General features: G+C 47.0%; 1 protein-coding gene across 1 annotated transcript in view; it reads right to left on the bottom strand.

The window, feature by feature from the left end:
• MAN1C1 (mannosidase alpha class 1C member 1) overlaps nucleotides 1-26059 on the bottom strand; it is a gene marked incomplete at its 5' end in the record, with an annotated part of 136445 nt that extends 110386 nt beyond the window's left edge. Inside the window, one exon of the mRNA XM_082684700.1 lies at nucleotides 25520-26059. Coding sequence (XP_082540826.1) covers nucleotides 25520-26059 — 540 coding nt within the window. The remainder of the gene's footprint in view (nucleotides 1-25519) is intronic.
• Nucleotides 26060-26589: the final 530 nt, after the last annotated feature.

The raw sequence follows: 26589 nt of genomic DNA, 5'->3' as shown, positions 1-26589 counted from the left end.
AAGGCCGTTGAAGGAAGGGCACACAGTAGTCACACCACAACACAGAAATAGTGGTTTGCTAGAAAGCCCCCATAGAGAGCTGGGTAATTTTCCGGCGGAGAAGTTACACTAGAAGCTAACATCAACGCAACACCCTCCTATGTGCCAGGCACTCTGCTAAGCACTTGCCCATATTCCAACCTCAAGGATGGTTTCCATTATCGCTCATTTTGAGGAAAGAGAAACTGAGGCAGCAGGTCTGTGACTTGCCTGAGGTGCCCTCTTGCCTCCCCGCATGTCTCTGGGAAGACAGGCCCAAGCTCTGCTTCACAAAAGCACCTCACAAGGCTTGGGGCCTAGCTCCAAGGCCCACGAGGCTGGGGAAAGATGGCACGACTCGAGGCCGGCAGCAGCTTCGGCCTTTGCTGACCGGCCACATGCCAAGTGCTGCCGGCACCTCGGGCCCGTGCCGGAGCGGGCGCTGGGGGCCTTCCAGCCTGTGGGGCAGGAAAGGCGGACGCCAGCTGGAACAGAACTTGAGAACACATTAGCAGAGTCTCACTTCCCGGGAGAACGTCACTCCGCCACACTGAACAGGCTTCTTTGGCAGCAAGTAGTACTCGCAAGCGTCCCAGTGTCACTTAGAGAAACCATTTGTTTCCCAACAGCCACCAGGAAGGCAGCAGCTGTCCTGCAGCAGAAGTCTTTGGCACTGCCTGAACCTCTTGCCAGGGGCCACACAGGCCTTCCAGCCCTGACACACAGGGCCAAGGATCCTTGGTTCCTCGGGGAGCAGAGTGACTACCGGTGTCCTTGGGAAGTGCCTGGAGGCCTGGGGGTCAAGAGTTGCTGAAGGGACAAATTGGAAAGATAAAGCACTTGGCTTTGGATAGCAGTTGCTGGGAAGCAGGACAGACCCTCGGGGTCTCCAGACTACTCAGCAATGCCTGCTCAGGCCACAGCAGGCAGGCCGCAGTGTCTTCCCCCCACTCGGTACCTCCCATAGCACAATGTGGGACCATGTCACAAGCACGTCTCAGATGAAACAGGACTTTGCTGCTTTCCTAAATCCCCAAATCCAGCAGTTTAAGGAAATGCCTGGGACAAACCTGATACAGCCCCCCAAAGCACAGATTTTCCCCATGGGGAACATCTCTCTTTTCCTGACAGTTGACCTCAGGCCCCCGCCAGGGTGGGAATTAGAATGCGTTCCACCAGGCCAGAAGGATCAGCTTGCGGTTAAAGGGTGAGCATGTTAATTCTGACAAGAGCCAGAAGAACACACGTTAGCCTCTCCCTGCAGAGAGCATCTTACCTAAAGATAAGGAGTTTCGCCTTGGGTCATGGCTCCATAGACACAGAAGGTTCAGGAATGCCTTCAGGAGCCTTGTCCACACTGCTGGCCATGGGCTGCCCTTTCTATCTGCTGGGAGGCTGCTCACGAGTCACAGGGGCAGACCAGGAATCGGTCCACGTCAAAGACTTGCAGGGCAATGAGCAGCCTGGAGCGGGCCCCTCCTGGCCCCAGGAAGGCAGTGAGCTTGGTGAGAAGCTTAAAGTACAGCTGAAGAACCGAGTATGCTCAGGACCCAGGCCTGGAAGAACCAAGAGCCCTCGTACCCCTCCAGCTGGGCAGTCTGTCTTTCTCGCCAACTGGGCCCAGTCACCAATAGAAGTCTCTGGCAAGGGCTAGTCTGTGCTTTCCTCTGGGATGCTCTAGAAGACTCAGCAGTGGCCAGGCCCTTGGTTCTTGGCACCCACTGATTTCTAGGATGTTTGCTCATTAATTGGTGTGCAGTAGACGGAAACTCTCCAGAACCAAGCTTCCCTCCCCAACTTTTCCTGCGGGCATCATTGCCTTCCGCCCTTTCTCCTAAGCCAATCCCCTCCGGTTCTCTTCTGAGGGGGTTCTTATTTGCTGAACGAACAAGTTGAAAAATAAGTTTAGAAATAAGCTCAGATAAGAGCAATAAAGCCTCCCTTTAGCCTGTGCCATTAGAACTGATTTGAAATAGGAGAGCCAGATTTTCCAGGTGAGAATTACAGGGTTTGTGGATTAAGAAGACAACCGAGTCTCCTTTATTTTTCTTCTATAAGAACTAAATTGATATTTACTTGCACAAGCCAAGAGCAAAAAGGGGCAGTGAGCTCTCCTAGCAGACATTTAACCACTCAAGTGTGGCAGATCCATCCTAGCCTAAAATGGCAGAAAGAGAATTCAGAACATTCTACATCAGAGATAAGTCCTATATGGCCCCAAAATGGTGTTTTCTATAGTTAAAATCCCTCTCCTTTGCTAGAAGGGAGATCTGAGAGTTAAAGCAGGCAATGTCTGACCTAGTCGCTTGAGGGGGAGGTCACAAGCTCCCAGTACAGGCCCCCAAAGCAGCTCAGAAACAACCACAGAAGTAGCCTGGAGAGGCAGCTGCCTGAGGAGCAAGACAGGTTTCTCAGAGGCCTCAGCACGGTGAGCACTGGGCACTGACTTCATAACAAAAGACTCCAAGCCCTTACAGAGTTTCTGGTTGGAGCCCCTCAGCTCATGGTCTGGCTTACATGTGATCGGCAAGGTCACGGTCAGCAGTGAGCCACTTGACTCTTCGTCTGTCCCTGGACAGCAGGAAAAATAAGTGTTGGCTAAGGAACAATGCTGAGAACCTCATTTATAAAAGCAAGAAGAACAATCTATCTCATGGCAGGAAAGACCCACTTCACACCCAAGGGAAGGGGAGACCCTGTAGGATACCATCAGGAATGCAGATTTGAGTTCTTAGGGGGCTGGCAGCACACATACCCTCTAGTTCTTAGAGTCAGAAGCTGGTTTTGTCCCACCACTTGGGCAACTCAGCTTGGCTAGTGGCAAAAGGTCTCTGGGAAGCTAGTATGGCCCCAGGCGAGATGGAGCATCCTAGGATTTTCAACATGAAAAGCAACAAGGCTGGAATGTGTTCAACCTCTGGAGTTCACCTTATGATACTGGGCGGGAACCAGATGCTTCCATTAGACACAGGGCAGCTGGAACAGAGCAACAAGTAGGCTCTCAGAACTCAAGGAACTGAGAAGTCCCCTTGGAGTCCAGCATTCTGGGACCCTCCAGCCCAAGAGCCACATGTGTGTGTTGGGATGCCAGAACAGAAACATGCCATGGGTGAACTGGCCTGCAAGCCCTGAAACCATCCCGTGAAATAAGAGCAAAGCCTCACGGGCTGAACGGGACTGCGGAGAAATCCAGAGCAACTGAGAATAGAAGTGATGGGTTCCTAGGCCAGGTGTGCAGGGCAAGATGTTAAGGTCCCCACCTCGGAGCTTGCCGCTGGTGGAACAACAGTAGCAAAAAGACCCACCAGCTTCGACCTCAGAACCAACAAGAGCAGTGACCCAGCTCCAAAACTGGGAAAGCCAGTGAACCCCATGACCTAGTCAAAGGGTCAGCCCATACAGATCAAGGATAACCTCGGAAACTGCCAATAAAGTCCAGAAATACAATGACTTCTTTGTTCATAGAGCGGATCAATGAAGAAAGTCGACAGGACAGAGATGAAAACAGGGCAAGATGAGCCAGAGACAGGAAGGCGTTCAGTCAGACTTAGGTGTCTGAGGTTCTTCTCCATTCTTCCCCTCACTCTGTGGATTCACACCACTACTGGGAAAATATTTGGGATTTCTGACATTCATAAGGTGCCTTAGTATTAGCACACCCTGGATGCTGTCACATCACGCATTTGTCACAAAGACAAAAACTGAAGTTCGGGGTCTCGGGGTGGAAAATGTCGAGTTTCTTCTGAAGACCCACGCAGCCTGCACCATCTACGAAGAGGCTGGAGAGCGAGACTTGAGTGTTCCTGAGTGGCGTGTGTGAGATGGTCCAGGAAGGTGCACTTTCTAAGGTAGGTGAAAACTCGAATCAGTAGTCCTGGCATCCTTCCTGGGATGTGCCCGGCATAGAGGTTAAACACAATGCTCGTGGAATTCCTGAGGAAACGTGGCGTGCTGATTTGGCTTCCAGCATTAGGTTGTTGACAGGAAGTAGGAGACAGGTAGTCAGGGAAGAATGACAGTTTGGGGATTCATGTGATGACAATTAGCCAAGTTCTGCTCTGCTTCTCTTTACAAAGAAAACTTCCCTTCTCTTTGCTCTTGGAATGCCATGTTAGAAGAGAGACATTTCCATGGCAACCTCATACACATTTAGTGATGTGTCACTAAATTTGTATGTGCACAAAGGCACATTAGGAGACTTTTTGAATGTGGCAAGAGGAATAGATTTTCATAATTGAATGTTGCCCTCAAGTAGAGTTTACCATTTGCTGAAAGCTGGGGCTACAGCAGGAGAGGCGAACTCTGCCTCATCAGAATTGAGGCTCGACCCAAAAATCTCAGCTGACTTGAGCTGAGGGCTGTTTCTTCAGGAGGCTGTTGCCCAGAAAGGGGCTCAGACAGATGGGGGCACAGCCGGGGGCCAAGATGGCCTTGGCAGAGACAGAGAAAACAGATCTATCTCCCGTCTGACCAGAGCCTGGGGAGAAAGAAAGCTATGTGGTTAAGAAACAGACATGACCCTGATTGCTTCCTAGGTTCTCAGCACCTCGTGACCCCAAGATTATCTTCTGTTCTAACAAAGAGCATGTTGGAAAAGATTAGCACCAATATCAGAGAGTTCCCCTCAAGAAGTGGAACACAAGAAAAACTCTGAATTGAACGCCCAAAGTCCCAGGTGTATGTCCTAGTTCTGTCTTTTCCTCGTCAGGCAACTCTGGAAGCCATTCTCTCTCTAAGCCCCAATCTGTATACTGGGAAGAAGCTTCCCGATTACCAGATGCCCCAAGGAGGGAGTGAATGTGGAGGCATCACTATGAAACTGTAACACTGATAAATCGTAACACTGTATGGTGGCACTGACTGGGCCCAGGCATACCGGGTAGCAGTCTGGGCTCCCGGAGCTTGGGTCTGGTGAAGGGGCCGCCCCAGCCCTGCCTGTGCTGAGCTGGACCTGCTGCTGGCTGTTCTGGTCCTCCCCCACCCCACCATACCTACTTCTGGCGTGAGCCCATCAGTACAGCAGCCAGAAGGCCCAGGCATCGCATCATATACACATTTAACTCCCAGACACTTGATTCTACCCATCTGCCACCTCCTCTCCAAACCTTTATTTTCCCTATTACTCTTCTCTCAAGCAAACTAGGCCTTGGCCTCCATTGCCCCAAGGAAAGAGAAGCCACCAGTGAACAACAAACAGAAAAGTTAAATTTTGGCTTTTGAGTTTCCACAGGCCAGGGTCCCGATAATAAGAGATTTTCAAGGATACATTGGAACATGTGTGATTTCACCTCACATGCTTGATTCAGACCCTAACCCCAGGGTAGAGGGCAACCAGCTGCCTCTGCTTCAGGAAAGGGGCATTGCTTGAGTGTAAAACATGGCCCCTCCACACTGGAATCCAGTGAAGCACCCCCATTCCCCCATCACACACTCCTTCCCCCATCAGCCTCATCTGTGGCCTGGGCCTAGATCTCTAACCAGGCTTCACACCCTGCCTCGCCCGCCGGTACCCAGCCCCTACCCACCGTGAGGTCATCTTCTGCCCCCATCCCAGACTCAGCCCACAAACACCACCCAGATCAGCTCTCCCCAGCCCTCCCAGCACCACCTCAGACCACATGGTCCTTCCCTGCCCACGTCCCTGCCCCTTACACTTCCTGTCACACATTACCACCAAACTAGAGAGGCTCGGCCACCCCTGAAGATTGGCAACCCAGGCTACCCAGGTATGCTTATGAACTCTGGCCATGTTCCCCAGGCCCTGTGTCCCCTCCCTGCTCCCTCCCGATGCCACTGGCCCCCACTAACCTGCACTGAGGCTCACCCCACACAACATTTTTGGTTTATGCCAGAGGGGCTGGCAAGCTGGGTTCTAAATGTCACTACCTCCCCTCACGCTGCTGCTAAGAACATAAGACAGTACAGCCACTGCGGGAGTTTATGCAAGTTCCTCATTAAGTTCAACATACAACTGCCATGTGACCCAGTAATTCTACTCCTAGGCAGGTACCCAACAGAACCGAAAAAAAGGTCCACCCAGAAACATGTACACAGATGTTCACAGCAACACTACTCACAACAGCCAAAACGGAAAAAATATCCTAAAGTCTGTTGACAGGTGAACAGATATGCAGAGTGTGGCATACTCACACAAGGGAACGTTATTCCTAAATGAATAGAAGAAATGAAATTGGTGCATTCTACCGTACGGATGAACCTGGACATCATGAGACCACACAGTATAGGACTCCGATGCCATGAAACATCCAGACTAGGAAAGTCCGTAGAGACAGAAAGCATGCTAGTGGTTTCCAGGCGCTTTGGTCGGGAAGGGACTACGGAATGGCTGCTCAAAGAGTAGAGGGTTTCCACTCGGAGCGATGAAATCTTCTGGAACTAGCCAGTGGTGATAATCACACAGTATTGTGAATGTACTTAATGCCACTGTATTGTACACTTTAGCATGCTTAATGTTATAAGTTTTACATTATGTATGTTTTACCCACTTTTTAAAAAGTCACCTCATAACAGTCTGTGCAATTCCTTGGTGCTGCCCAGTAGCCTCCATGGCCTTGCCAATGTAAGACTTTGTTGCCTCCAGAGTTCTGGGACCGGAGGGGGCTCCTGGCTCTGGGACCGGATGGGGGGTTTTGGCTCTGGGACTAGAGGGGGGGTCCTAGCTCCAGGAGAGGGGACTGCTGGCTCCGGGACCAGAGAGGGGGTACTGGCTTCAGGACCAGAGGTGGGGATGCTGGCTCCAGGACCAGATGGGGGAGCTGGCTCTGGGACCAGATGGGGGTTTTGGCTTCGGAACTAGAGGGGGAGGTGCTGGCCCCAAGACTGGAGGTGGGGGTGCTGGCTCTGGGACCAGAGGAGGGGTGCTGCTCTGGGACTGCAGTGGGGGGAGGTGCCAGCTCCAGGACCATGATAGGGGCCCTAGCTCCAGGACTGGAGAGGACCTGCTGGCTCTTGGGCCCAGAGGAGGAGGTGCTGCTCCAGGACTGGATGGGGGGTGCTGGCTCCAGGACTGGAGGGTGGGGGGTGCTGGCTCTGGGACTAGAAGAAGGTGCTGCTGGCTCTGGCACCAGAGGAAGGAATGCTGCTCCAGGACTGGTTGGGGGGGTGCTGGCTCCAGGACCAGTAGGGGTGCTGGCTCCAGGACCAGAGAGGGCTTGCTAGCTTGGGGCAGAAGGTCCAGGCCCAACAGGCGGGTCACACTGCACAGAGGTACAGAGTCAGGAAGTTGGACACTTTTCAACTTAGCTGGTGGGGCTGCTCCAACATCAATAAACCCGGTAAGGACGAGCAGGGACAAAAAGAACAGGAACTTGTATTAGCTTCTGTCACTTCCCTGAGGAGGCAGAGCAACCCAACACAGGCTATTGATGAAAATACAGTGACACAGGGGAGAAAGACACCACATGCTTTTCAGAGCTGCCATGATAAACCGAATGAATTAGCGCTGGTCACGACCCACCTGTTACCCTGGGCGGGCGGGGGCGGCGGGGAATGAACAGACCTAAATATTCCAACTCCAAGATGCTCCAACCACTACAGGAAAACTTAGAGCAACTCAGGCAAGACAGAAAAAGCTGAGGCTACCTCGTGGCCTCAAGGCAGGAACTGCTTTGGCACTGGAGCTTTCCGGATTTCTTCTAGACACAGTGCAGCCGAGGAGACTGTTTTCAGTCTTGGGCCAGAACTGGGGCCAGAACTGGGGCCAGAAAACAGGGCCGCCTCTGCGGCTCACATGCCATGAGAAAATCTGGAAGGGTGTCCAGTGTGAGAAAACCACACAGACGGTCTGTGGAGGGCAGGTTCATTAGGGACCCTCCCCGTTCTATGGCCAGCTCCGTGTGGAGGGTTCCAGCCACAGGCTGAAAAGAATGTATCTCTTTGTCTATTGCCTGACTGGGGTCGCTGAGAAAAGACAAAATGTATCTCCGCTACTCAGCAGTGTCTTCCTTTCTTGGACAGCAAAGAAGATTCAACTAAGCCTCCTCCCTGCACCCGTGGTCTCCTCCCACTGATGAGCTGGCAGGCAAATCTTCAGCCCAAGGCCAGGCCGGAGACACGCACACCCTATTTCGAGAAAGGAGGTGGACGAGCTGTCTGTGTGCTCTTCTGGGACAAGGAGTAAGCTGCAGGGCTGGGCTCGCTCAGCGTAAGAGTGCACTCAGAGTACCCAGCTCTTCTCAGCAGAGGTCCGAAGCAGAGTCCTGATGACCCAGAGAAAACGAAGGGGAGAAGCAGACTCTCATCCTTGATGCCATCAGGGAAGGCCAGCGGAGGGGTCTACGGCCAGTAAAGACAGTCCTGTGCGGCTGGGCAGGGGTGAGGAGGGGAAACAAAGGGCTGACCCCGCAGGAGAGGACACAACGCGGCAAGCCTGTCTGAGCCTGGAAGCTGCGCCTGGGGCTTCGTGGGCAGCCAGGAGAGGCAGAACCAGCTGGAAGAAGCAGGCTGGATGTGGCTCTCTTGGCCCCTCTGCCACCTGACTCTGCCTTCTCCCCAAATCTCAGTTTCTTCTTTAAACACTGGTGCTGCCAAAGTTTTCCTTAAATGGCTTTGCACTCCAGCCTTCGACCCCTGCCACGCCACACTGTAACTTCTAGATGAGCTTCTCCTGTGCCATCAGCCCCAGTCCCAAACCCATATTTCCAACCACCCACTGGCTGTGTCTGCCTCAATTTCACAACTGTATCATTTTTTTCATGCCTAGAATTCAACCTCTCTCCCTCCCTGGAATTCTCACTGTTCCCCTCCCCAATGTCTCCATCTACCCCAGGTCGAAACCCTGGGCATTCCTAATTACACCTCCTACATCCACAACTCCAACCCCTCCTCAGGTCCAGCATGTGGAGCGGCCTGCTATCCCTTAAGCCCCCGACCTCTGGTATTCTCCATATCTGCCTGAAATGCTGTCCTTTTCCCCAAGTCAAGGTTAAATAGATGGGACTCCCCATCAATGGACATGGATGGTCTTTGGAGGACAGGTTCATTAGGGACCCTCCCTGTTCTATGGCCAGCTCCATGTGGAGGGTTCCAGCTGTTTGGAAAGGGTTCCAGCCACAGACTAATAAAGGTGTTCTTTATCTGGGCACCTCCATGATGCTACAATTATGTACATATCCACTGCTCCCTGGCTAGATGCTCCACCCCTGGGAGCAGAACCACATCTCGGCCTCCCCAGCATCCCAGGCACTGCCCAGCGAGGAAGAATAAGGAAGTTCTCTAAAAAAGTCACACTGAACAAAACAGATCAGCAGCAGGTAGTTAATATTCCTTTCACTGCATATCAGTTCGACTACATTATTTCATAAAGTCCGGGTTGGACCTGTTTGACAACTAGATTTCCAACATGAATCAGCTCTGCAAATTCCAGCAGTCACATGAAGGCAGCTTCTAGAACAAAAAAGATAGCGGGGGGAAAAACCCAGCAGCTAATAAAAAGGACTGAGAATTGGGGCGCCTGAGTGGCTCAGTGGTTTGGGCTGCTGCCTTCGGCTCGGGTCATGATCTCAGGGTCCTGGGATCGAGCCCCGCATCAGGCTCTCTGCTCCGCAGGAAGCCTGCTTCCCTCTCTCTCTCTCTCTGCCTGCCTCTCTGCCTACTTGTGATCTCTGTCTGTCAAATAAATAAATAAAATCTTTAAAAAAAAAAAAAAAAAGACTGAGAATTGCATCAAGAGGGGAGGGGAGGTCAGGCCCAGAAATGCCCAGTCCCTCTCCAACCTAGGAATGGCATTCACCCAGGAGAACTGGCAGAGATGGACCCATGCAGAAATGCCTCGGCATCTAATTAAACATTTTAGACTCCACTGCACACGAGAAGGAAGCCTACGTCCCCCACGGAACCCTGACAAATGAGTCGTTTCCAACCAATCTATCACCATAGCATCTGGGTACCTCAGGAAGATGAAAATAAGACCAATACATAAATGAAAACCAATATACAAACAATCATGTCCCCACACAGGCCTCCACAAAGCCGCAGCCACAGCCATCTGCCAAGTTCCATCCCCGTCACCGCTTCCTGCAGCCAGGCCTCTGAGTAAGCGCGGTTTAATGTAAGATCTAACAACAGAAGGAAATGTCTTCTCTGAAGTCTGCGTCTCCGTTAATGCTCCCATGCTAAATGTCCACCCCGGAAGCTGGAATGAAATAAGACTGGGACAAACAGGACTTGCTTTATATGCCACTTCAGCCAAAGAATGTGCTAGAAATAGGTGGGACAGATTGAAGAAACAGGGCAATCTGGCACAGGTGGAGAATTCCAAGGTTTCTTGCATGGAAACAGAGCTCTCTAGAGGACCGTCAGGAAGCTGTGGGGAGGACACTCCCACTGCCTGATAGCTGGTCTCTCTTTGGGCAGCTTCCGCCAGAGGAGGCCTGGGGAGAGTCGATCTGATCTCCCAAGACAGCGATTCTCGGGTTAAATCTCATCCAGCACCTGGCAGGGCAGAGAGGGTCCGAAATCGCAGACCTGGCTGCTGGGAGTCTGAATGCTGGGAGCTAGGTTCAGCTTTTCACTTCTTCAAGATCTTCTTTTTCCTGAGCATCTGTTACTCCGTGGTAAGGCCCAAACAGCAAAGTGAAAAGGCCGCTCTGTTAACCAGAAAGTGGCAGAGAGGCCATGGGCAGGAGGGCGATGGTCTTTTGGGAAATCTATTTCTGGACAAGCAAATATTTTCATCCCAGATATTTATGTCCTACCTGCTTCCCACGAAAGGATTTAGGTGGGATGGGCAAGTGCGATGCACCTAACCAATGTCTCCCTCCTGTGCATCGTATATGGTGGGAAGTGATTCAGACACATATATTACACTATAAAATTCCTTAAAGCCACAGATTCATCGTTGCCTTTTCTTTAGCTCATATAGCCTTCAGTGTCTAACTGGAGCTCAAGAGAGAGTCATTTTCAATGCCTTTTCCTCAAAGTTTTAATAAATCCATGGCTTCTCTTGATCATGCTAACGCTATATGCTCTTCACTCTGGAAAACTCAGTCTTGAGTCATTTCCCCAGCTCATTTTTTCCTTCTTGATCCTGGCCCAAGTCTGAATAAATAGAGAAAATTTCCAACCTCTTCCCTAAGTGGGTAAAAGGGAAATAAAGCCAGAAAGGAAACACAGCTGACGTGAAGACAAAACTGCAGGAGATGTGTTCGAAATCATGGCTGCACATTAGAACCACCTGGAAGTTTTTAAAAAGCCCAGTGCTCAGGCTGCACCCAGGACCAATTAAATCAAGCTCTCCGGAGGTTGAACTTGGGTGTAAGTACTTACTAAAATCCCTGATGGGGTTCCAGACCATAATAAAGGTTAGAATCCCTGTTCTAAAGATTCACCAAACCCGTTCTTTTGATACCTACCAAGACTGATCATTTCTACTTAATTCCATCCCCAAGTGAAAGTGCTTCTTCTAAATTATCACCCACGAGACTTTAGATGATGTAATAGAATGGATGTCAACCGAAGTGGCAGGAAAGCAGGTTTATATCATATATGAGCATTCGAACTAGCAGGGCCTCGAGGTGGTGGCTGCCTTTTCAGTGTCTCCATTCTCTCAGCTATAAAATAGGGATTATACTCCATGCCCTGTATGCCACAGGCTGTGCTGGGGATCAGCTAAACTCTTAATGGGATGCTAGGGCTCTACTAAAAATACCACACACAAAAGGAGTTTTTGATCTCAATTTTCTAGGAGGAAGTGGGCATCATCCCAGCCCAACCCCACTCCCTTCCAAAGCAGACCCCCCCCCCCCCCGTCCCCATGGATTCTCCCTGGGGATTTAAACGCCAGTGGGTGGTACAGAGGCCAGAGAGTCAGAAACCGTTTTTATAACATGGAAGAGGACTTCAGATACCAGGGCTAGAAAACCTGGAACTCTGTTCCCTCTGGTGCAGAGTTCAAGAGCACTTTACTGAGAGCACAGAGAATCTTAATATGCTTTAATCTAATTCAGTGCCTAATCACAGGAAATGTCTAATATTGTTTGTCTCCCTCGGCCCCATTTGGACTGACACTACTCTGGTACCATTCTTAGCTACTCAAGGATCAATAACCAGACAGACCTCCTCGCATGATTATAAGGAGGCTATTACCTCTGCAAGTATATCAGTGTGAAGTCTCTGCCTCTTACATAATTATACACCCAAGACCTGTATCTGACACTGCTAGAGAAGTCTCTAGACTGAGCTGCTATTTTTCTGTCTAAAGACAAAGGTTTCTCTATAAAGGGTTTCCTTATACTCCAAAGTAACAACATTGGTTATATTTTATAGGCTGCTCTCTAAAACGTCCAGCTCTGAAAGCAGGAAACTAAAGTCTTCTTTCCCCATTGACTCTTATAGTTAAAAACCAAGACCACTCCAGAGCTCTGTAAGGTATGTCATAGACATGGAGAATGGCTTCTGGGAGAGCTGGGAAGGAGACAGATTTGCTGATTTAGGTCAAGAACACAAGTACAGAAAAAAACAATAATGGTGCTGAAATGTCTTCCCAAGAGATCAGCACTGACTTGGCAAAGTTTAGGTTTAACCTCTGAAAAGCTTTCTCCAGGAGTGAAAAATGGGGGAGAGGGATCTTAAAGAACTAACTGATTGATAGCTTTTATTCAATACCCCACACATTCCAAAGGAGACAAATAAAGTTAAGGATAGACTATGCTATAAAATATTATCTTTCCTCTGCATTGAACTTTACTGAATAAGGGGAAATAAGAGATCAGATCTCACAGAATGAACCTTGGAAATCCTCCATCCATGTGTTTTTAGCTTTCTTCAGGTCAGTAGTTCAGTAATGTGGCCTATGTGAACAGTTCTTTTTTTTTTTTTTTTAATGTGGGCATTTACAAATCAAGGTTTAAAAAGTAGTCATTAGACTTAAGGTAAGGAGCCCAGAGCAAATATTTGACAGGTCAAATCCTGGGAAGAAAGTGACACTAATGGAGGCTGCTGGAACATCAAGATATTAGCAAATATTTCTTCTAACATCTAAAAAAACCAGAGGAACAAAAATGCACAAATCATTTAAGACAACATCAATGAAAAATTAGGAGCCCTTTGAGAACAGTTATCTTTACTTAGGATATAAATTCAATACAAAATTATATTTAATGTACCCAATACCAATCACCAAAAGTAAATAAGAATCTTTAAATATCTAAACTACACTAAAATATGTAGATTAAAGTTCATGCACTTGATTCAGGAGTCTTTAGAAACCTACTCAAAGTGTTCATTTGTACATTACAGATAATGCTAACTTACAGAAGTTAGATTGAATGGTTTCCTAACCAAGTACAGGTTAGAAAACCACAAAATAGGAAAAGTAGAAAATAAAGCAGGCAGAACAGGTATCCTGATAGCTACAGAAAGAGGGGAGAAAGACTGCATAAAAGCAGATGAAGCTAGAATCTTAAAAAAGTAGGATTCCCAATGTTTAGCACAGAATTCTTTTTTTTAATGAGTAGACACATGAAGATGTAAAAACAAAAAAATGTGGACCAGAAGATAAAACAGTCAATAAATACAGACCCAATGATGGGAACAATTTTAGAAATAGCCAAAAAGACTTTTTGAAAAAGTATTATAAATATTTGAAAAAGTATTATAAAGTATTATAAATATAAATAATAGAACTTAAAAAATATGGAAACAATAAATGAACAGATGGGAAATATCAGAGAAACAAAAACAATGGAAAATATCCCGATGGAAATTCTAGAAGTAAAATACCTGAAATAAAAAATTCACTGTTAGGCTTAACAACCAAATGGACACTACAGAAAATTCCAGTGAACTTGAAGACATGTTCATATAAACTATCTACATCAAAGCACAGAGAGAAAGGCTGAAAAGAAACTCAGTGACTTTAAAAAAACATCAAGCAATCTAACTCATATGTAACTGGAGCTCTAAAGGAAAAGGAGATGGACTAGGGCAGAAACAAATACTGAAGAAATTATGAGCCAAAATTTTTCCAAACCTGATGAAAATATATCAACTCACAGCCCCAAGAAACTCAAAAAACCCCAAGACAAATAACAATGACATCCACATCTAGGCATATCATAGTTAAATTGCTGAGTATGAAAGATAGCATCTTAGTAACATGCAAAGGGAGCAGAAAGATATATGCAGGGGAATATACTCTAACCTCTCATCAGAAAAAATAAAAGCTACAAGACAATGGGTCTTTCATTTAAGAAAAATAAAAGTCAACCTAAAATTCTATATCCAGCAAAAATATCCTTTTAAAATGAAGGCAAAATAGACAAAAGCTGCAAGAATTGATCAGCAAACCTACACTACAAGAAATATTAAGAATGGTTTCTCAGGCTGAAGGGGAAATGGTACCAGACAGAAACTCAGACATGCTAGAAGGAATGAAGAACACTATAAATGGTAAGTATGTGTGTGAATAAAAAGACTCTAATTTATTAATTTATTTAAGAAAACTGACTGAAGCAAAAAAGGCTACTAATGTATTATGAGGTTTATAATATATGTAGAAGCACACTATATGACAACAACAGAATGAAGATTGAAAGAGGGGTAGTAGACATAAGCAGATTGTCAGACTAGATAAAGAAATTATAAGAAGATAGTGACTTAAGCCCAAAATAAGAAGGAAGGAAATAAAGACAAATGTAAATACTAAAAAAATTTTACTGGATAATTTTTTTAAAATATTTTATTTATTCATTTGAGAGAGCGAGAGAGCGAGCACAAGCAGGGGGAGCAGCAGTCAGAGGAGAGGGAGAACAGACTCCCCACTGAGCAGGGAGCCCAATGCAGGGCCAGATCCCAGGATCATGACCTGAGCCACCCAGGTGCCCCTTTAAGGGATATTTTTTAAAAAGATCAAAAGTCAGTTCCAGAAAAAGATCAGTAAAATTGGTAAACTACTAGCTAAACTATTTTTAAGAATGAAACAGAAAACAATTACCAATATCAGGAATGAAAGAAGGAGCACCACTACAGGTCCTACAAATGTTAAAAGGAAAATGAGAATCTTAGGAACAATTTTATGCTAGTAAATTCTACAACTTGGGAGTCTGGGTGGCTCAGTTGTTAAGCATCTGCCTTCTGCTCAGGTCCTAGGATCAGGACCCTGATCCCAGGGTCCTAGGATCAAGCCCCAGATTGGGCTCCCTGCTCAGCGGGAAGCCTGTTCTCCTTCCCCACTCCTCCTGCTTGTATTCCTTTTCCCACTATATCTCTTTCTGTCAAATACTTAAATAAAATCTTTTTAAAAGAATTCTATAACTTGGATTAAATAGACAAGTTTCTTGAAAGCAAAATTGACAAAACCAACACAAGAGAGAGAAACTCTGAATAGCCCTGTATCTGTTAAAGTAATTGAATTGATCATTTAAAACCTCTCCCTCCCTCTGTCTCTCTCTCTCTCTCTCTCTCTCTCTCTCTCTCTCACACACACACACACAAATCCTCTAGACCTAGATGGCTTTAGAGGTAAATTTTTTTTTCAGATTTTATTTATTTATTTGACAGAGATCACAAGTAGGCAGAGAGGCAGACAGAGAGAAAGAAGAGGAAGCAGGCTCCCCACTGAGCAGAGAGCCCATGTGGGGCTTGATCCCAAGACCCTGGGATCATGCCTTGAGACAAAGGCAGAGGCTTTAACCCACTGAGCCACCCAGGTGCCCTGGTGATAAGGTCTATAAAATATTTAAGAAGGGGCTCTGCTCCACGGGGAGCTTGCTTTCCCCTCTCTCTCTCTGCCTGCCTCTCTGCCTATTTGTGATCTCTGTCCGTCAAATAAATAAATAAAATCTTTAAAAAATTTAATAATAATAATAGTGTCCCACAGACTTGTTAAGAAAATAAAAGAGGACATTTTTCAGTTCACTTTATGAAGTAACATAATACTGCGCCAAAAAACAGACAAAGCTCCTGTAAGAAAACTACAGACCCATATGCCTCACAAACACAGGTGCAAAAATTCTTAACAAAATATTAGAAAATCAAATGCAATTTTAACATTCTTTTCAAATCAATATCATTCATCATATTAATAGAATTAGAGAGAAAAACAATATGACCATCTCCAGAGATACAGAAAAAGCATTTGACAAAATTTGATCTTACTTCTGATAAAAACTCTCAGCAAACTAGAAATGGGAGGGAACGTCAATCTAATAAAAGGCATCTACCAAAACCCACACCTAACATCAGACTTAACATAAAAGACTTAATGATCCTCCCTTGAGATCAAGAACAAAGAGGTCAGTTCTCACCACTTCTATTTAACCTTGAACCGGAAGTCCTAACCAATTCAATCAAGGAAGACAAAGGAATAAAAGGCATAAACATTGGAAAGCAAGAAGTAAAACTGTCTTGACTGATGGACAACATGATTGTATACCTAATAAATCCTAAAGAATCTACAAAAAAAAAAAAAAACTGAATGAATTCAATAAGGTCACATGATATAAAGTCAATATACAAAAATTTCTTACATTTCTATGTACTGGCAACAAAAATTTAAAAATAAAAATTTATTTATTTTTAAATATTTTTAGTTATTTGACAGAGAGAGAGTGAGTGAGCACAAGCAGGGGTAGTGGCAGGCAGAGGAGAGGGAGAAGCAGGCTCCCTACTGAGCAGAGAGCCTGATGTGGGGCTCAATCCCAGGACCCTAGGATCATGACCTGAGTCAAAGGCAGAGGCTTAACAACTGAGCCACCCAGGTGCCCCTAAAAATAAAAATTTAAAGATTACCATTTATAACAGTATAAAAATGAGAAAATACTTAGAAACACAGTTAATAAAAGATGTTCAAGTCCTCTACAAAACACTGTTCAGAGAAGTTAAAGAAAATCCAAATAAATGGAAAGAGACACCACATTCATGGATCAAAGACCCAATACTGTTAAGGTATCAATTCTCCCCAATTTGACTTACTGGCTCAAAGCAAACCCCATCAAACTCCCAACAGGATTTTTCACAGAAACTGACAGTCTTGTTCTAAAATGTATGCAGAAATGCAAAGGACCGATAATAGCCAAAGCAATTTTGAAAAAGCAACTTAAAGATAGAAGACCTGGTTTTAAGAGTTATTATAAAGCTACAGCATCAAGATAGTATGCATTGGTATAAAGATAATTCCGTAGATGAGTCCAGAAACAGAATCATATATATATATATGTATATATATATATATATATACACACATATATATACACACACACACACACACACACACACATATGATAAATCTAACATGGCATCAAAGCAATTCAAGGGGAAAAGAAAAGACTTTTCAAGAAGAAGTACTAAACAACTGAACATCTAAATGTAAAATAATGACTCTGGACTCCTACCTCACCCCACATACAAAATTCATTTGAAGTACATGGTAGACTTCAATGTAAAAACTAAAATGATCAAGCTTCTAGAATTAATAGGAGACTATTTTCATAACAATGTGGAAGGCAAACATTTTTTTTCTAAGTAGACACAGAAAGTACCAACCATAAAAGAAAATACTGATACAATGACTTCATCAAAATTTAAAAGTTCTGCTCTTTGAATGCTACCCCTAAGAAAATGCAAGGACAAACCATAGACTGGAAGCAAATATTTATAAAATGTATATCTGACAATGGACTTATATCCAGAATATGTAAAGAATTTCTATATTCAGTAAGATGATAAAGAGCCCAACTTTTTAATTAAAAAAGGGCATAAGATTTGGACACTTAAAGGAAGATATAAAAACAGTAAATAAAAATCATGAAAAGATGTTCAATACCAACAGTAAACAGGGAATCAAAAATTAAAACAACAAAATATTACTATATATCATACAGAACGGTTAAACAAAAAGGTGGACAATAACAAGTGTTGACAAAGATGCAGAATTCTCACACGCTGCTGACGGAGGTATAAAATGGCCTTAACTACTTGGGGAAAGTGCTTCTAGTTTTCTTATAAAGTTAAACAAATGTCTACTCTATGAACAGCAATTCTACTACATATTTAGAGAAATGGAAACGTATCTATACAAAGACTTGTACATAAAATATTCATAGCAGCTTTGTTCATAACAGTCAAACACTGGAAACAACCAAAAAGTCCACAACAGGTGACAGAGAAACAAACTGCAGTGTATTCATGCAACAGAATGTATCTTGATAACAGAAAGGAATGAAGGAGGCATTCACACATGGATGAATTTCAAAAACATCCTTGGTGAAAGAAGCCTTGTGCAAAAGGGCATATGTTGTAGTACTCCAAAGTTTCAGAACAGGCAAAACACATCTCCAGCGACAAACTCAAATAGGAGAAGGGAGGTGGAAGGTGGGGGACTGCCTGGGAAGGAGCAGAGGGATCTTTCTGAGGTGATGGAAATGATCCATATTTATTTCCATAAACCTTTGCAATGGTTTTCCGCATTTGTTACAATTCCGCCAACTGTATACTTAAGATCTGTGTATTCTGCTGTATGGAAACTATACTTAAATAAATAGTGTCTGTCTTGTGGGATTGTTGTAAAAAAACAAACACACACAAGGGACAGGCATTGAGAGGCTGACAGACTTATCTAGACCACTCAGCGGGGCCCACAGAACACTGCTGTACCCGCATGGTGGATTTTTTGGTGACCGCTGCATGGTGGTGGAGGTGGAAGGAGGAAAGAGAAACCTCCTGTTATTCAGCCGCTGGAAATGGCTGCTATTTCGTGAAAACGACTTGCCTGTAACATTCACCTGTGGAGCAGCTGATACCCAGAGCATGCCAAATAAAAGCACAATTATTGCTCATCGAAGGAGGAGAACATGAATCGGTATGTCGAAGTTTCTTCTGTAAAAGTTATCACTAACAGTTCTGCCCTAAAACAGATGGACAACTGCCCTGGTCTTAGCCTTTAATTAATGAAAATGCAGAGTTAAGAGACATAACTCAGACCTCCTTGTAAGTAAGAGCTCTTCCGACTGCCTGCCTGCCAGCCAAGTTTGGGGAGCTCTCAGCCCAAATCTTAGAAAACAGCCTTTTCAGGGAAGAAAACACCTACACCTGGGCCACCACACACTGAGCCCATAGCTATAGGCTGGGGGGCTCCACAGCGTCTCCTCTCTTTGGGGGTGGAGATGGCAGAACGGTGTAACTTACAGGGATCTGTGACTGTGACTTACAGCGATCTCAGCCACATCCACTCTGCATTTAAAAGAACCAAAACTGGGGCGCCCGGCTGGCTCCATCAGAGAAGCATGTGACCGTCAATCTCCAGGGTGCTGAGTTCAAGCCCCACGTTGTGTGTGGCACCTACTTTAAAAAAATAAAAATAAAAATAAAAAAAATAAAAGAACCAAAATCATGCTGCTTAAGCTAATAACTAGCCTCTAGAAATGAGGTGGGGGAAAAAAGGGACTTGGGCTCTTGCTTCCTCAGAATTCTTTTGAGGAGTCCCCAGTCTGGTGTCCTGTCATTATCTGCTATGAGAATCCAGAGCTAAAAAAAATCTGCTGTTTCTTTTCCCCAAATCATGTAAACAGTTGTGGGTAAGACCTTGGCCGTGGGGTAGTCAGAAGTCAAGAACCAGACCTTGCTATTTAAATGAGCCTGGTCTTTCTGAGCCTGCGGTATACGGACTAGAAGAATCATCATCATCATCATCTTTGATTCACAACACTCATCCCTGTTTCATGCAGGGTCCCTCTTTTAGTTTATTTCTTATTTGTTTTTTAGAGAGGGTAGGGGAGAGGAAGAAGGAGAGCGAGAGAATCCCAGGCAGTCTCCATACCCAAGGCAGAGCCCGACAAGGGGCTCCATCTCACCACCCTGAGATCATGACCTGAGCCGAAATCAGTCAATGCCTAACCAACTGAGCCACCAAGGTGCCCGTGAACTCTCTTTTAAAGTAATGTAGTAAATACCCGTGAATTCAGGAGAGACAACTGCTCTCCTGAATCTTGTCCACCACTTCCTTGCTAAGGCTTTCCTGACCGGGCCAATGAAAGCAAGGCAGGCAGGGAGAGAATTTCTTTTTTTTTTTTTTTTTAAAGATTTTATTTATTTATTTGACAGAGAGAGATCACAAGTAGGCAGAGAGTTAGGCAGAGAGAGAAGGGGAAGCAGGCTCCCCGCTGAGCAGAGAGCCCGATGCGGGGCTCGATCCCAGGACACTGGGATCATGACCTGAGCCGAAGGCAGCGGCTTAATCCACTGAGCCACCCAGGCGCCCAGGGAGAGAATTTCTTAAAGCTCCTACGCCCTACCTTAACACAGACTCAATTTAGGGTACAGGAAGACCAGAGGCAGTATCCACAAGACCAGGTGCCCACTAAGATAATCAAACTGCTCCCCTGAATGGGACTTTCCAATTTGTGAGCCTGATTTATTTTTTTCAATAAGAGAAAAGATGTAAGTCCCTTTGAGCAAAGTATGCCTGATATATATCACAATATTTATTTTTGGTAGAGTAATGGATCAGTCTTCGGGGAAAGCTAGAGAAAAAGCATTTCTTGAGCTCGGATGTAAATCAGTCACTCTGAAAACCACAGGGGAATCTATATTCGTACCCCTCTGCTAACTACAGTGTGAAATAAACTGACTTTTAAAAGTCACTGTTTCTAGACGTAACACTAACAACAGAGTTAGGGATGTGAGGCCCAAAAGCCAATTGCTTGTGGAATGTCTGCACCTGATTCCCCCAAATGTTAATACACCTCAAAATGAAAGAAGAGATCCAACCAATCTGCAGGTTAAAGTTGTACACTGGGGCAGGGCAGGGGGGCGGGCACAATTTCTAAGCTTTACACCCAGTACTCAGTTCCAAGGAGGAAGGCTGAGGTGCGGCTGGGCTCAGGATGGAAGGGTCTCCCAAGGGACCCGTCCAGTTATTACAGGCCAGTCTTCCTACCTACATTAAACGTATCATAGAGCAGGACAAGAGTGAAACTGAAGGAGAAGGGGAGAAAAAGATTTTCGATGAATCGGCAACTTAAACTGAGCTCTTCAAAGGAAAGCTATTTAAATCTAAGGTGTTCCTAATATTAATTATCCTGAACATCTCACAGGCTCAGATTCACATGCTACAAAGAACACAAAGCCTTTTAATTTTCCTACCTGTCCATGGCACTAGTGGTGATAAATCAGATATACAGAGAAACCACACATGACTAACGAACCAGTCCATTAATGGCAAGCAAAGATCATTTGCCAAGATGACTTACTCAGACATAGTCACGTATCATAACCAGCAATATCCTGCAGGCTTAAGGCAGCAGGGCATAGAAAGCAAGAGCTGGGGCACTCCCTGCCAAGACTCGGGCACCACAGGGCGACTCGGGCATCCTCCAGATGCCTGCTATCCAGGCATGAAAAGATTTTACTCATGGCTGCCACCTCCCCATTCCCTTCCTGGTAGACTTGCACTTGGAATAATACCACAACTGAGTCCCCAACCTTGCTACAGCCCTTCCTCTGACACTTAGAACTCCAGGTACCTTCAGGAAGAGGACCCAGCCTCTGTCACCAGCAACCTCAGCTGTTAGCTTATAGATCTTCACTATAGACACTCATTCAAGTAACTGAGCTCCCACTAGGTATCTGACCCTTTTCTAGGTGGTTGGGCAGATCCATAAACAAACCAGTAAATAGGTGGGAGTTAGGAAAAGAGCAGAGTTCCCTAAATGCCAGTCCCTTTATTTTACCAGGAAAACAGGCCCAGTGACTGGAATTTTTCTTTGAGGTCAGAGTTGATGGTGTGGCTGGGACTTGAACCCAGGCTGAATTCTTAGCAGGACTGCCACATACAGTGGTGCACAGGGATGGGGATAGAAATTCAACCCATGTTCTGCCAGGGGCAGCCTCATTCCAGTACTATATTCTCAATGTCCCAGACTACTCAATTCCCCATAACAAAACCCCCTTCACTGGAAGGGACAACCAAGGTTCTCCTGGTCAGCTATCAACCATCATTAGGAGGACCCAGGAGAGTCTAAATCCTTTCACTGGGATGTAACCCTGACAAGCTATACACTCCCAGCTCTTGTCATGAGTGAGAAGAGTCTGCTGAACTTGAATCTGTAAGAAATCCACCAATGGCGAACATCCCCTATAATTAATAATCATGACAATAATTTCCTATATTATCATCAGATCTGAAAGGGAAGGCTGCTAGCAAGCTGTTTTATATTCTCACCAACTCCTTTACTCTTCATGATCCCAATATGAGGATCTGTCATGGTTCAATCCCATCTCTAAAGTTCCATATGGATGATGGGAGTAATTAACTTAATCAACTGTATGAATATCTACTCTTGACTAAGTGCCAGGTATACAACAGTGAATACCACCACCATTGTCAATAACAAAACACCATTGTCTCTGACTCCATGGAACTAATACCGTTGAATACAGAGCTGGGGAAAGCCCAGTTGCTAAGGAGTCCCTAACCAGACTGGCAGCTGCTTGGGGCAGGTCTGGGAGCAAGAGTGTACGTGACCACCCTATTCTCCCCTCCCTCACTCCATTTTACAGAAGGAAAAATAAGGTCCAGGGATGAGAGCAGGTGGCTTGCCCAAAGTCAGACAGTTGATGATAACTGAGCTGGGACTTTTTTTTTCTTTTTATTTTTAAAGATTTTATTTATTTATTTGACAGAGAGAGATCACAAGTAGATGGAGAGAGAGGCAGGCAGAGAGAGAGAGAGAGAAGCAGGCTCCCCGCTGAGCAGAGAACACAATGTGGGACTTGATCTCAGGACCCTGAGATCGTTTCCTGAGCCGAAGGCAGTGGTTTAACCCACTGAGCCACCCAGGCCCCCCCTGAGCTGGGACTTGAACCCACAGTCTCTGGCCTTCCCCTTTCCATCACACTGCCTCCTCCAAGGTTCCAAGGCTGCAAAGTGAGAAGAAAGAGTTGGTACTACTGACAGATTGTTTCCTGATGCATGTTCACCCAGAACATGCAGCTTCAACCCATCTTATCAGCACAGACCTCATGCCCATGTTCATCTCTTGAACCAGAATGTTTATAAATATATTTCATTGATCTAGAGCCCGGGTGTCCAGTCTTCATTCACTCTCATTTATCACCCTCTCTGGGTCTCTCTTGACGTTTACTTTCACTTTAAAAACCTCATCTTATAAGAACAGAGCCCTTTTTATCTGATGCTAGCTCCCCCTCTGCTCCTGGGGTCTAATCAATCCATGTCTGGAAATAAACAAACCAGAGAGGGAAGCAACAGTCCCTTTTATGAAAATAGGCACCTTTCTAAAATGATCCACCCCTGGGCATGGCACAGATAGAAATTTAAATGAGAAGGAAATAAAGACATCCTCCAGCCATAGTCCTATGCATTCCTTATCAGGCAGGACGCCAGGGAAGGCAACTCTGTGTTAACAGCTAAACCAAAAACTCTGCCTCGCATTTTTCAGGTTGCTTGGAAAGGCAGGGGGTCCAAACTCAAGGAGCCTGAAGAGACAATAGGCTTCAAAATATAATAGTGTATATAGTTCAGCCTCCTCCATTCTGAGGAGTTGAAGGTCTCAAGATACTAAGAGAGGGCTCATTGAACACCAATTGCAGGTAAACGCAAGCAGGCCTCCAGCTACTACCAGGGGTGCTCAGAGATGCCAGGCTGAATTACCCAGACATCTGGCAGCCAGCGCAGACCTTCACCCACCATGTTATCTTACCACCCCCTATACAGCAGCATCTCCACACCTCCCACCATCCCCTAGCTGCTGCAGCCTGCAGCCTGGGCCAGCAAGGGAGGCTCTCTGTGTATGGAGGGGCAGAACCAAGTCTCCACTAGCAAGCCCACTCTTCCTACCATGGTTCTCAACCCCAGGCTTTCAGAAATAGGTCACAGATCTAGATGCAAGCGCAGAAAACCCCTCTTCTGAAGAGGACAGTAGTTAATTCTTAATTGTTTGGGGGATCCTTTTGAAAAGATGATGGCAGCTCTGGACACCCCATGGGAAACTGCATGCATGCAGTTTATATGTAATTTCACTGGGGGTGACTGCCCTCTGGGGAGGTATAAAAAGGCAGAAAGGGCTAATGTGCTTAGAGTCAGCTTTGAGCAAGGGAGCTGTGGGTGGTTCAGGTAAGTAATCAAAAACACAGTTCTTAACCAAAAAGGGAGCAATTATGTCCCTTTCTTAGCTACTGCAAGTTCCAGCCTTCAATTAATCTTTGAGATTTCAATAAGAATTTTGAAACCGAGAGTGCGCACATGCACAAAACAGGGACTTATCTTTGTGGCTTCCAATCTTGACGTCACAAAATGACCTGTGATTGCTAGTTAAGATAGAGTCTCCCAACAGGGCTTATCGCAGAAGGGCTAAGTACCAACAGAGGTAAGAAGTAAGGCAGAGGTGAACACTGGGATGGGGGACAGTCCAGACAAGGAGAGAGGGATAGCTAAGCTCTCCATTGGCTCTGAGTATATCCTGGCAGGTCAGGTCCCGACCCTTGCTGCCAGCTCCCCTTGGAAGTCAGACCGGCTGACTCCTTTGCAGCAAACCAAGAAGTCCAGACGGAAACAGCCTTTTCCTTCTGGGTCCACAGGGAGTGGGGGATGCATCCTCTCATTTCTAGGGAGGAGACCCTGGCCCACAGCTTGCCCATAGCCCCCTCGTGGCCTGGGGGTGTCACTGCAGCCCCCTCTGCATTGCTGGGCAAAAACCTCAAGGAGGCAGCTCTAATAGTGTAGAGCAGAATATTTAGTTACCAGACATGGCTTGACAACAGTCTTCAAGCTTTTGCTTTTCGTTTCTTAAACTAAGACCAAGATTGACACTCAAAATGATCCTTCTAAACCCGTCCCTGGTACAGTCCCTATGGGGAACGAGTCCAAGACCTGCTTCATTAAGCCAATAACCTCGGAGCTTCTGTAACATCACCACCGCCCTCTTGATCACTCCTTCCTACATCACATTTCCTTATGTATAAGTGTTTCAAAGCTCAACAGAAATAGTTAGCAAGAATGCACAACACCCTCTGGTTTGTAGGTTGCTGGCTAGATTACAAAATACTTTCAGGATCCTAAATACCACCACCACCACCCCCATCCCCATATCCTGGATTTCCAGGTAGCAGATCCTACAGGGGTTTGGGGGAAGTCAGGGCTTAAGGACATACAGTGAGAAAGAATGTGGCCCTTGGCCCCATGGTAGGCAAAGTGGGTGTCCATTAATGAAGCTAACGAGCAACTCCAAAAAGGGACAGAGTGTAGCACATCTGGGTTGGGGACTTGACTGAAAAGACCAGATTCAGGGTAGGGGAGAGTCGATCCAGTGGTTCGACTCCCATCCGTTCGAGGTGGGGATGATTAACTAAACCCAGCAGTGGGAAAGTGCCCACTGAGGAGAAGGTGGAAAGTTTGGGAGGAGAGAGAGGGTGCAGTGTCCCGAGAGGGCCTAGAACAGTAGTCTCGGGACCAGAAGTGACTGGGACCCGGAGGAACAGACGCAAGCACGGAGGGTCTTCTCGCTTTCCGGGGGAGGAGAGTCCTTACCTCCTTGATTTTCTCCCGCTGGGCTCGAACTAGGCTCTGCGGCTCCTTACTCTCATCTGCCCTGGTCCCCAGGACCGGGTGGCGGAGGCGGCTCCGGAACGCGTTGAAGTCAAAGCTAAACGGGATGCCCCCCTCCTGGGGTCTGAGGGCCGTGCTGCCGCTGCTCCTGGCCGCCGTGGCCATTTCCCGAGTCCCGGTGGGGTGGGTGCGCCGCAGCCACACTTTCCGGCGGCGGGTACTGGCTTGGCTGCTGGCATCGTCCTCACCGGGGGCTGGCACGGCGGGGACCGGGTTGGGAGGCGACTCCCGCTCACGGGCCAGGGGGTGGCCGGCGATATCGGCCACTACCTCCAGGCCAGGCTGCTGGGTCCGGGGGGCCAGGAAGAGGCGCTTGAGGCGAGAAGAGTTGGGCAGCAGGAAGAGGGCCCCGAAGCACAGGGTGATGAGGCCCGAGAGGAAGAGAAGGAAGAGGAACTTCTGCGGCAGCCGCAGCCCCCACGGGGAGGCTGGGACGAAGACGGGCACTTTCCTCATGAGCATCGTGGCCTGGCCCCGGGCTGGGGCTGGTCAGCTCCGGCCGGGCCCCCGAGGCCCTCCGAATGCAGGCACTGGCCAGCCGGGGCTCGTTGCGGGGAGGTCGTCGAGGGGCGCCGCCCGGGGTCGGGGGGGTCCCTGAGAGTTTCGCCGCTTCGGGGGCTGCCCCTGAAGTTCAGGGAGTTTGGGGCGAGTGCCCCAGCGCCGAGGCGGAGGCGCAACGAATCTCGGCGGGGCCCGGGCGCGCCGGGCGGCACGGCTCGGGGCCCGGGCCCGCAAGGGTCGGCCGCGCGCCACAGCCTTCTCTCCGGCCGCCGCACAGCCCCTCCTCGCAGCGGCCGGAGCCCGCAGGGCCCGCGCCTTCCCGCGCTACGGCCGCCGCCGAGGCCGTCACATGCCGTCCGCGGCGCCCAGGCAGTCCGCGCGGAGGGGCGCCGGCAGGCCTCGTCCCCGCGCAGAGCCGCTCGCAGCCCCTCGCCCCAAAGTTTCAGCCGCAGAAGCAGTTTCCAGAAGGGGCCGACTCAGGGGGCGAGGCG

This window comes from Mustela nivalis (assembly GCF_964662115.1).
Source record: "Mustela nivalis genome assembly, chromosome: 10".
In the NCBI taxonomy this organism is placed as follows: domain Eukaryota; kingdom Metazoa; phylum Chordata; class Mammalia; order Carnivora; family Mustelidae; genus Mustela; species Mustela nivalis.
This window is presented reverse-complemented; position numbering and strand designations above follow the sequence as displayed.